The 11,391-nt window shown below is 58.2% G+C and overlaps 1 protein-coding gene and 1 long non-coding RNA gene across 4 annotated transcripts in view; one reads left to right on the top strand and one right to left on the bottom strand.

The window, feature by feature from the left end:
* Positions 1-2,667: 2,667 nt before the first annotated feature.
* Gna15 (guanine nucleotide binding protein (G protein), alpha 15 (Gq class)) overlaps positions 2,668-11,391 on the top strand; it is a 16,319-nt gene continuing 7,595 nt past the window's right edge. The window contains exons 1-4 of one of the 2 annotated variants that reach the window (XM_005405850.2): positions 2,668-3,194; positions 8,382-8,566; positions 9,531-9,685; positions 10,174-10,302. In XM_005405850.2, the coding sequence (XP_005405907.1) occupies positions 3,050-3,194; positions 8,382-8,566; positions 9,531-9,685; positions 10,174-10,302 (614 nt within the window). In that variant the 5' untranslated portion in view covers positions 2,668-3,049. The remainder of the gene's footprint in view (positions 3,195-8,381; positions 8,567-9,530; positions 9,686-10,173; positions 10,303-11,391) is intronic. The other variant, XM_005405849.2, reaches the window with a different exon arrangement.
* LOC106146795 overlaps positions 6,945-11,391 on the bottom strand; it is a 7,043-nt gene continuing 2,596 nt past the window's right edge. The window contains exons 2-4 of one of the 2 annotated variants that reach the window (XR_001231362.1): positions 10,011-10,105; positions 7,131-7,390; positions 6,945-7,029 (exon numbers count right to left, since the gene is read on the bottom strand). This is a non-coding gene — a long non-coding RNA (uncharacterized LOC106146795). Of the gene's footprint in view, positions 7,391-10,010; positions 10,106-11,391 lie in introns of both variants that reach the window. The other variant, XR_001231361.1, reaches the window with a different exon arrangement.

Genomic DNA, 11,391 nt, shown 5'->3' with positions numbered 1-11,391 from the left:
TTTTTTTTTTTTTTTTTTGAGACAGGGTCTTGCTCTGTAATTCATGCTGGTTTTAAACTTACTATGTAGCCCGGACTGGCCTGGAACTGACAGTGATTCTCCTGCCTCAGCCTCCCAGGTGCTGGGATCACAGGCGTGCACCGTGATGCCTGGCTGGTACTATATAAATTTTTAAAATTAGGGCTGAGGCAGGAAGATGGCAAATTGAAAGTCCAGCCTGGGCAACTTGTTGGCTTAGGAGGACCTTGTGTCAAAGTTGTAAAAAGGGCTGGGGGTGTGGCCTGGGCTCAGCCCACAGCACTAAATCAGTACCGAATAAATAAGTAGGCTGGGGTGTAGATCAACACGCTTAGCATGTGTGAGTCCTGGGTTCCATTCCCAGCCCTTTTTAAATTTTATTTTGAGACACAGTCTTGCTAATTTGCCCAGACTGGGCTCATACTTGTGATCCTCCTGCCTCAGCTTCCTAAGTATCTGGGATGACAGGCGTGATTCACTACTCCTGGTTGAATTTTCTTTTTTTCTTAAATATTTTAGATATACACATGCTCATGCTTGTATTCCCAAATGAATGAACTCATAAAACGTGCCCAATTATCCAGGATTCCCCCTCACCACGTGTGGACAGGAAGTGGCTTGTTTTAATTTCATATTGGAGAATTGAAAACCCACCAGGGGGTCACCCTCAGGGGGCTGGAGGGAGGGAGTTGAATTCTTTACTGTAAGGCCAGTGGGAGCCATGGATGGTATTAGAGTGAGGGTTGGACCTTCTGGGAGTCTGGTGTCCAGCTGGGGAGATGCCAGGAGGTCTCCAGCCTGTGGCTCAGCCCTGCCATCCAGTCCTGCTGGGGGTTCCTTCCCCACTGTTGCCATCCCTGACCCGCCGGGGCCTCTTGGTGCATCCAGTGGAAGGCAGCGGGCAGGCGGGCAGGGCAGCGCCTTCTGGCCCTGGTGACCCCGCGGGGCCCCTATCACACGCCCCATCTGCCATTCGCAATGAATCAACAGCCAGAAAACCACAGCCTGTTCCTTCTCGTCAGCCGGGGCAGGCGTGGGCCCGTCAACGGCTGAGCCGGGTGGGGCGGGAGAGACCGTTGCTGCCGGCGGCTGTGCAGCCCTGGGCTCCCACTCGTCCTCTCGGAGCCTCCGGGTGCCAGCCTGGGAGAGTCCTGACCCCGCCCTCTGCTTTGCCCAGCTCCTGGGGAGGGGAGGGGAGGTTTGGGCAGAGCTCCCGAGCTGCTCAGCGCGGGTTTGCAGGCAGACAGAAGCAGGGACCGAGCCCACGACCCCTCTTTCGCTGTCTCCCGAGGAATCGTGCTGCCCCTCCCCCAGACTCCCCAGCCTGCTTCTAGGGTCCTAGGTCCGGGAGGATGAGGCAGAGCAGTCTCTTGGCCTGATTTGAGAAAGCCTCTTTGATCTCCAGTTCAACTCCCAAGTTTTTATGCCCAAAGGGACTGTCTGGCCTGACTCCTCTTGACCCCAAAAGTCATTTTGTTCACTTTTTTTTAGACAGGAACTCGCTGTGTAGTTTAGGCTGTGTTTGAAGTCACTCTATAGCCCAGGCTGGTCTTGAACGCAGTGATCCTCCTGCCTCAGCCTCCTGAGTGCTGGGATGAGGTACATGCGCCACCATGGCTGATTTAGGTCCCTTATTTAAAATCAACTCCCTCCACCCGCACTCCCCCCACATCCTTGTTCTCTTTTTCCCACAGAACTGGCCACTGCGTGGGGCCGTGGGGCATGGGGCATAGCTCAGTGGTGAGCGCTTGCCTAGCGGGCATGAGGCCCTGGGTTCCAGCCCCAGCACAGCAAAAACAAAACAAAACAAAACAAAACAGCCCTGGCGCGGTGCCCACACCTGTCATGGTAGCTACTAAGGAAGCTGAGGCAGGAGGTTGGAGCCCAGCTTAGGCCGCTTAGGGAGAGTGGGTCTCAAAAAAAAAAAAAAATGAAAAGGCCTGGGGCTGTCGCTCACTGCGGAATGCTTGCCTCGCGGGCACAGGCCCGAGTTTCAACCCCAAAAACGAAAGAAAAAGAATTTCTCATCATCCAGCCGGCTGGGATTGCTTTTAGTTCTTTTCTCTCCCTGGCTAGAATGCTGGCAGGTTCCGTCCCTTGCCCGCTGTGTCCGCGGTGCCCGGGACCTCGCCTGGTGCAAAGCAGCGCTCTGTAAGCGTGTGCTGAGGGCAGCCACGAGCCCTCCCACATCTGCCCTCTGCACCTTTGAAAACTACCGGTCCCCACGGGTGAGACCTGAGTTCCCAGCCCTGCCATCCCACTGGGGCAGCCCCTGGGAAGCCACACGCTCACTCCATGCCTCAGTTTCCTTATCCGTCCCAGGGGGTGGTGAGAGCAGCCACAGATCCACGTGAGCAGGAGGTGCTGCTGGGCCTCAGTCATGTCTATGTGCTGCTCCCCAGCCTGCCACTGACCCTGGGGCTTTGGCACTGAGCTCCATCCCCAGCCCTTCTTTTAATTGTTATTTTAAGACAGGGTCTCACTAAGTCACTGGGCTGAGACTCGCCGTCCTCCTGCCTCAGCCTCCCTGTGTGCCGGGATGACAGACCGCAGCCCTCAGCAGAAGATGTGATGTCAGCTCCTAATTGGCCACGAGGAGGGTGGCACTCCAGGCGGTGTCAGCAGCCCCAGGGGTGGGGTGCGGGGGCCACCCTTCTCCAGAATGAGGAAGGAGGCTCAGCGGCCACCGCGGGTTGGGGACGCAGCAAGGGGTTTTCGAGTGCCTTCCCACGCTCAGCGGCCCCTCTGAACCTCGGCTGGACACCTCACAGCCAACCTGTCGGGCCGGGTCCGGGCAGGTTAGGGGTGGGCGGGAGCCTCCTCCCCTCCGCCCTCCACCCTCCGCGGCCCCGCCCAGTTCCCAGCAGAAGGCCTCTCCGAAGCCCCAGCCGGCTCCCCGGGGCCCCAGGCGGCCCGGCACAGTCCTTGGGGGACAAATTCCCCAGACCTGGGCAGCCGGCAGGGCTGGGGGTGCCCTGCGCAGTGAGGGGCCAGGGCGATGCCCCCTGGTGCCCTCTGAGGCACCCCCACCATGGCCCACTCGCTGGCCTGGTCCTGCTGTCCCTGGTGCCTGACGGAGGAGGAGAAGACTGCGGCCAGGATCGACCAGGAGATCAACAAGATTCTCCTGGAGCAGAAGAAGCAGGACCGAGGGGAGCTGAAGCTGCTGCTGCTGGGTGAGCAGGGGCCCCACCTGGTGGGGACCGAGGGGCGAGGCCGGGGGACCGACAAGGTGCCTGAGGACCCATTTCCTGGATGAGAATGCTGACGCACAGAAAAGCCGGGTTCCTCATGGGAGCTGGGAATGGTGGCCTCCTGGGTCCCCTGTTCAGGGTACAGGTAAAGAGCAGAGGTGGCTCAGACGTGTGGCCCGGTGGGGGCTCTGGGGCCAGCTGCTGGGCAGGCCCAGCACATCCCGTGCCTATGTCATGGAAAGGGAATGATGTGCTTGCTCAGCGCACAACCTGCCCGGCCGGCTGGCCAGCCGCAGGGCGGGGCCACTGCAACCTCTTCATCTGTTTCCAGGGAGGAAGGCGCTCAGCTCTCCCTGGCCCCTGTATCCCCTGCCCCAGCCAAGGAGGGCTTGTCTGGGGTTTGTCCCGGGGCCAAGATTGATTGAGTGAGTGACGGGTTACACAGCCTTTCATTTGTTCATTCATGTAAGTTACTGAGTAACTCCTAGGGACATAGCAATGGAATGTTTTGGTTTTTTTTTGAGAGAGGGTCTCACTATGTAGTTCAGGCTGGCCTAGAACTCAAAGTGATCCTCCTGCCTCAGCCTCCTCAGTTCTGTGATCACAGGCGTGTGCCACCGCACCTGTCTCCACTTCATTCTTGATGTCGGTCCTCGGCATCTCGGTTCCTTTCTTTGCTGACCCAGCAGTGAGAGTTTCTCAGCTTGAGGATCTGTCCTTAAACAATGTGGCCCTGCCCTGTCCACAGCTCTCCGCCTCTCCCGCCGGCCACTGCAGGGTGGCCCTTTCGAGCCACGCAGGTCAGAGCCGCAGGGCCACCTCCCCTGAGACGTCTTTCCTGGCCACCGGTCCCCCAAACAGCCCCCATCCCCTCTCCCTGTCTCTGCTTGATGTCTTCACTGTCTGCCCTTCCCGGGCATCCATGCGTCCATCTGCCAACCCTTCGTCTGCCACAGGGACCGGGTCTGTCTTGTTCATGCGTGTGTCCCCGTCTCAGGCCACAGGTGTACACTGGGGCTGTGGGACAGCAGGTGCTCTACAAATGCTTACAACGGGGCACGATGGTGCACAGTTGTCATCCCAGCCCTGAGGGAAGCTGAGGCAGGAAGATTGCAGGTTCAAGCCCAGCCTGGACAACTTAGGGAGAACCTGGGTCAAAATAAAGGAATAAAAAGGGCTGGGGGTGTGGCTCAGTGCGAAGTCCTGGGTACCATCCCCACTTCTCAAAAAACAAAAAGCGGGCCGGGGATGTAGCTCAGCGGCATAAGCACTTGCCTAGCAAGCCTGAGGTCATGAGTTCGACTTCCGGTACCAAAAAAAACCAAACAAACCAAAAAACAAAGAGTAAGTAAGTCTTCCATGCGGATGAGCGGGTGCACGGACCCTATCTTGGGGGAGTCCCTGGCACGCCTTCCTGAACCAGGCCATCCTAGCCCAAACCAGGAAGCCCCTCTTGGGAGCACCGGGGGCCATCTGCGTCCCTGGTGCTGATCCCGGCAGTCCCATCGCTGGGCCGCCTCTCCACTCCCCGCCCTGCGTGAAAACAGGAATCAAATCCAATCTTTCTTTTTGTTTCCCTGGAGGAGGCTGAGCTTCTTTGAGGAAGCTGCCAAGGGCTGGCTGGGGTGCAGAGGGTAGGGGGGGGGGGGAGGGCATTTGTCCTGAGCATGAAGTCATCGCCTGGCGGGGTGGTCAGGAGGAAGTTGCGGAAGAACCAGCCCTGTCCCTAGCACGGCGGGGTGGACTCCCTTAGCATCCCCGGCTTCAGAAACCGCGACAGAGAGGCCCTACTGGTTCTCTGAGGTCACACAGCGCTGACACTGGCTCCAAAGTCTGTCCCGTTCCTCTGTGTCTGGGAGAGAAAAGCCACAGTCTCCCGATGACAGATGAGGAAACCGAGGCCCGGGGAGGCACCAGGTTTGTCTGGGGTTTGCAGAGTCCAAACCAGAGGTGGACTCAGGAGCTGAGCCTCCTGTCCTGTCCCTACCCCAGCTGCCTCAGGCCTGGCCCTCTGTCCCCAGCCGCCGTGTGTCCTGGGCCCTGGTGCTGGGTCCCCGTGAGGGCCGGGGCTGGGCACAGCACACCCGCTCCTTCCTGGCATCGCCTGGTTCCACTTCCTCCTCCGTCTCCAGGAGGAAGCAGCCGTTTCCTGTCTGGGCCGCTCGACCGCCAGGTGGGAAGGACGCTTCCCACAGCCCACAGCCCACCCCTGCTGGGGCTTTCCTGAAGCAGACCGTGCCCTCCACCTATGCCCGAGTCCGTCGCAGCTTTCGGAAAGTGACAGGCTTCAAAGACAGAATTCTGGCGGCAATTTTGGTTTCTTGAGACAGAGTCTTGCTTTGAAGTTCAGGCTGGCCTTGACCTCAGAGCAATCCTCCTGCCTCAGCCTCCAGAGTGCGGGGGATTACAGGCTTATGCACCATGCCCAGCTAGTGAAAAAATTCTAGAAATTTTAAAATTTTCAATACTGGGGATGGAACCCAGCAGGGCCTCTCCCCTGAGCTGCATTCCCAGCGCCCCCCTTTTTTTTTCCGTACAGAAAATTGAACTCACAACCTAGTGCTTGCCAGGTAGGCACTGTGCCACTGAGCTAAATCCCCAGCCCTCCCAGCCCTTTCTAAAATTTATTTTGTTCTTTTGTTTTTTTGAGACAAGGTCTTGCTACGTAGCTCAGGCTGGCCTTGACCTCAGAGAAATCCTCCTGCCTCAGCCTCCTCAGTGCTGGGATTGACAGGCTTGTGTCACCACACCCAGGTTTGTTTTCGTCTTTAACGAAACCGAAGAGAAAAAAATCAGAGCAGTGAAACAAAAAACCCAAAAAAGTTAACAGTGGCCAGATCACACTTCTGCTTCTTGTCTGGCCTTTTAGGGGAGACCTGAGCTCTGAGATTTCCAATGTGATGGGAAGGGAGGAAGTCACAGGGTCCGCGTCTCCCTGCTGTGTACAGCAGCCCCGGGGAAGCTGTCTCATGTCCCAGCACCCACAGAGACACCACACTCACTGACACACTGCTGATGCCAGCCCCTGCTCCTGTGGTGAGGGGCATTTGGAGACCTGGATTATTCTCTGGTCCTCCTGTAGCTGTGTAACTTCAGGGAAGTTACTTGATGTCCTGATCCCTACGTTTCCTTTATTTTTTATATTTATTTATTTATTTGTCTTTTTTTGAGACAGGGTCTCACTATGCAGTTCAGACTGGCCTTGAGCTCACTTTGTAGCCCAGGCTGGCCTCAAGCTCGCAACGATCCTCCTGCCTCAGCCTCCCGAGTGCTGGGATTACAGGTGTGCGCCACCATGCCCGGCCTTATATTTCCCTTAGAAATTGCAAAATAGCAAAAACCTACTCAGTCTTTTGGCTGGCAGCCTAGGCGATGATAACAGTTAAATCCTTTTCACTGTGATTATTATTTTTATTATGCTGATCCAGGCAAGGTAAGGGAAACGTGCAGGTGTCATCGTAGAAGCGGGGGTTACAGTTAACAATGTTGGAAGAGTAAAAATTGGCTGGGAGGGGTGGGTACAGTGGTGCCCATCTGTCATCCCAGCACTCGGGGAGGCTGAGGCAGGAGGATCCTGAGTTCAAGTCCAGCCTGGACTACATAGCAAGACCCTGGTTTAGAAGAAAAAGGGCTGGTGATGTAGCTCAGTGGCAGGGCATCTCAGCTTTGGTCCCCAGTATCACACAGGAAAAAAGCTGCAATAAAGAAGTTTCCATTCGAAAGACACCAGTGTTTGAAGGTGGATAATCAGCTCTCTTGCTCTGATCGTTCTGTGATGTCTATGTGTGCCGAAATGTCACACTCCAACTATAAACACCTGCACATATTAAACATTGATTAATAACTAATTTAAAACATAGAAGCCCAAGTGCTTGAAACTCAGACAGGACGGGGTTGAGTCCCAGGTTGGCCACTAACCAGCCTCATGATTCTGGGTGATTCCCTCTGTCAGTCTTGCTTTGTTTCTGAGACAGGGTCTCTCTGTGTAGTTCAGGCTGGCCTTGAACTTGCAGTGATCCTCCTGCCTCAGCCTCCTGAGCGCTGGGATCACAGGTGTGCACCATCACACATGGCCCCTCGTCCAGCACGAGACTGTTTCCCCATTTCTCAAACAGCCCGGAAGCAGGAGTCCCATCCCTCTCACCTCCAAGCTCAGGCAGGATGGAGCCTCTCCGACTCTTAGGAAAAAAAATACAGAAATAAATAAATAAGCAGGGTGTGTGGCACGAGCCTGTAGTCCCAGGATTCGTGAAGCTGAGGCAAGAGAATCTCGGTGGATTCAAGGCCAGCCTGGACTACACAGTAAGATCATGTCTCAAAAAAACTAAGTAAATAAGCAAATCATGAGCTCTGAGCCAAGGACCAGCAAGTTTAGGGGCACCTCTGCCATCCCCAAGTGGTCCAAGCTCCCAAACCCAGCAGGAGACCCCCAGGCTCCCCCTGAGGGAGGTGTTTGCTTCTCTGCCTGTCACCGCCCTAGTGTCCCTGCAGGCCCGTTAGTGACTCTGATGTGCATCTGTCCCGAAACACAGCACACTCCGGAACCTGAGGCAGGGATGGCCCATGATGGGGACGCTCAGATGTGAGGCTGGGGGCGTCCCCCGCATGCGGCACTGGGGACAGGACCCAGGGCCTGCGTGCTGCACTCCATTGCCGCCCCCGTTTATTTTTATTTTGAGACAGGGACTCATCAAGTCGTTAAATGGCCCAGGCTGGACTCCAACTTTTGATCCTCCTGCCTCAGCCTCACAAAAAGCTGGGCTTGTAGAGGTGCTCCACAGCCTTTGGGTTTTTTGCAATCTTTAAAAAGCAAGAACCATAACCATGAAAAAAAAAAAGTACTGGAACTGCACAAATCACAGGAAATGTAAGATGCTGCTGGTCATAAGAAGTAGGCGGTGGTCAGACTGGGCAGGAGCTCTGGGTTGCAGACTGCCCCAGTGCCCGCATGAAGGGATCGAGTCAATCTGCACACACAGCGATTCCGGGGCAGGGCCTGCTGCCGCTCCCCAGGTACAGGTGGGGAAACCGAGGCGCAGAGGAGCAGCGTCTGAGGCCCAGGGTCCCAGGGGAGCCCTTGCTGGGTTGGGCCCGGAGCCGGGCGGGGGTTGGGGCGTCTCTGAGCCGGCGCCCAGGTCGGGGCTCGCGGCTGAGCGGTGCGGTCCCCAGGGCCGGGCGAGAGCGGCAAGAGCACGTTCATCAAGCAGATGCGCATCATCCACGGCGCCGGCTACTCAGAGGAGGACCGCAGGGGCTTCCGGCCGCTCGTCTACCAGAACATCTTCGCGTCCATGCAGGCCATGATCGAGGCTATGGAGCGGCTGCAGATCCCCTTCGGCAGGCCGGAGAGCAAGGTGAACCTGGCCCACGGCTGCCTGGCTGGGGAGGGGCGCTCCCGGGCACCGCGTCCCAGGACCGGTCCAAATCCTAGCCGCGTCGGGGTTTGTAATACGCTCTGCTGCAAGGACGGTGGAAAACAGGGTGGGGGGCGCAGGTGGATGGGAAATGCGGGCGCCTTTTTTTGCCAAAACGAACTCACGCCTGTCAGCTCAAATTGGGGAGGCTGAGGCAGGAGGATCGCAAGTTTCAGCCCAGCCTGGGCACTTTAGTGACTCAGTGAGACCCCATCTCAACTAAAAAATAGAAAGGGCTGGCTTGGAACTGAGTAGGAAGGCCCTGGGTTCCGTCCCCAATGCCACCAAGATTAAAAAAAAAACTGTCCAGGCCTCCACTGCGTGACCTGACCACGACCCTCTGGTCCCTCCGGGAGGTGACAGGTGCTGAGTGTGGGCACGGTGTGGGGTCACTTTGACACAGGGCGGGGCGAAGCCTGGGGTCTGTGCTGGAGTTCCCTGCTGCGCCCGGGGACCAGGGTGGCTGACCTCGGAACCCACACCAGACAAATGGCTTTTTTGCTCTGTCCCTCAAAATGGGGACAGCTCTGGTGACTCAGCTCAGAAGAGCCAGTCCATATAAGGAGTGAGCACCAGGTGCCCAGTCCATTTCTGTCCTGCTGTTGCCACAGTGGCAGCCCTCCACGGCTCCCTTTAAAAGAACTGGACTCCAGAAGAGGTCTTCCTAGAGAAAGGGGATTGGTGTTGGGGTGTTGAAGGATGAATAGGAGTTCACTAGTCCCAACTCTGAAGGGTGTCTTTCCTTCTGTGGGTCAGGGCATGCACTGGGGGTGAGGGAGCAGCCAAAAGAAGCTTTCAGAGGGAAAGGAAGGCAGAGGGAGAGAGTGGCTGGGGACAGGCGTGCAGAGAGGTCTGGGGTGCCTCCCTGCAGGGTATCTAACCCTCCCCGTGCTTCCCTCCCCAGCACCACGCCAGCCTAGTCATGAGCCAGGACCCTTATAAGGTGACCACGTTCGAGAAGCGCTACGCAGTGGCCATGCAGAGTCTGTGGCAGGATGCGGGCATCCAGGCCTGCTATGAGCGCAGGCGCGAGTTCCACCTGCTGGACTCCGCCGTTTAGTGAGTCTGGGGTCTGGGGAGGGGTCAGGGACGTGGGCGGGTCCAGGGGCAAGGGGCGGGGCCCTAGTAAGTGTGGGAGGAGCCAGAGGTGGTGGTGGGACGGGCCAAATAACTGGGCGGGGCCAAGGCCAGTGGGCGGGGCCAGAGGCTGCAGGTGCTCTGGATCCCCCGGCTCCTCCCCGTGAGGAGGGTGCGGTGGGCGAGTCCTGCGCCAGGGCCATGTCCGTCTGGGGACCTGGTTCCCCGGGTGACGCCAGATGTCCAGGGTGATTTGGTGGCTGGGGCAAGTCTGTCTCAGGGTGCCGCCATTCTCGGGGCTACTCACCCTTGAGGTCGTGTTGCCTCTCACTGCCTGGGGGATTGGTTCCTGGCCCCCTGCACGCCCAGCAGCTCCCTTCCCTGGCTGGTCCTCGCTGGGCCCTGCGGAGATCAGAGCAGTACAGGGAGGCTGGCTGCAAGGCCCGGCCTCAGTGCGCCTTGTCCTGCAGCTACCTGTCCCACCTGGAGCGCATCACTGAGGAGTGTTACATTCCCACGGCCCAGGATGTGCTGCGGAGCCGCATGCCCACCACCGGCATCAATGAATACTGCTTCTCTGTGCAGAAAACCAACCTGCGGTAAGTGCTCAGCCTGGGTCTAGCCTGGGGTTTGTCTTATGTAGGGGACAAAAGAGCCAGGGCCCTGAGGGATGAGTAGGAGTTTCTACGTCTCCAATTTGAAGGGTCTGATGGGCTGAAGGAGGCAAAGCAGACATAAAAAAATTTCCATCCCCTTGTATAGTCAGGACTGGGGCCTGGAGGTGCCCAGAGTGAGATACCAGTGTTCCAGAAGAGGGTTTCGTGCAGGAAGGACGTTGGTATTGGGATGGTGGAGGATAAGTAGGAGTTAACTAGTCCCAACCCTCAAGAGGCTGCTGGGGAGGAGGCGACAGAGACTGTGTGGTCAGGGTTAGGCAGAGGGGCGACTGCAGGGCTGGGGGCTCCGAGGGTGGTCTCTAGTGGCTGCCGTCAGGTGGACGGGGGGTTGAGGCTGGGGCCAGGACACCCTGGCAGGGCAGGACGGTGGCTGTGTGGATGGAGAGGAGGGGGCAGCGCAGATGGCCAGGCCGAGGGAGCCGTGGGACCAGGGCAGGGGCCACTGACGAGTGAGCTGCTGCCACAGCTGGTGGGCTGGGCGGGGACGGGTGAGACCGTGGAGCCCCTTGGGGCAGGTGGGTCCTGGGGGGCCGGAGGGCGGCGGGGGTGGGGGCGGGGGACGGCCGCATGGGGAAGCGGGTGGATGGTCAACTGCAGGGGGTTGTGCTGCGGGGTGACGGCCATGCCAAGGTCTGGGAGGACAGGAAGGACTGAGAGACCAGACTGGGGCTGCAGTAGAGAGCTATCGCGGCCTCAGCCAGGCCCGTTTCTCCGGCCAGTGGAGGGGCGCTGAGGAGGGCCCCAGGTGCTGCCTGGTGCCAGGCCCCGTGCTTAGCCCTTGCCGGGCCCTCCCATCCCTGGGTGCCAGGCGTGCTGCTCTGCACCCCAGTGTCTTTACCAGTTGGTCCGTAGCACTTGGACGGCTGTCCCTAGCATAGGGGGAGCCGGACGCATCTGTGCTGGGGTCAGCTCAAGACGAGAGTGGGTACCGGTACCTGGGGGTGGATGGAGGAGGACGGGCGGGCAGGCGGTTAGATAGTAGGGTGGAAGAAATGATGAGTGGGTGGGTGG

Source organism: Chinchilla lanigera, unplaced genomic scaffold, assembly GCF_000276665.1.
Source record: "Chinchilla lanigera isolate Chin_1 unplaced genomic scaffold, ChiLan1.0 scaffold00094, whole genome shotgun sequence".
NCBI classification, from domain to species: domain Eukaryota; kingdom Metazoa; phylum Chordata; class Mammalia; order Rodentia; family Chinchillidae; genus Chinchilla; species Chinchilla lanigera.
This window is presented reverse-complemented; position numbering and strand designations above follow the sequence as displayed.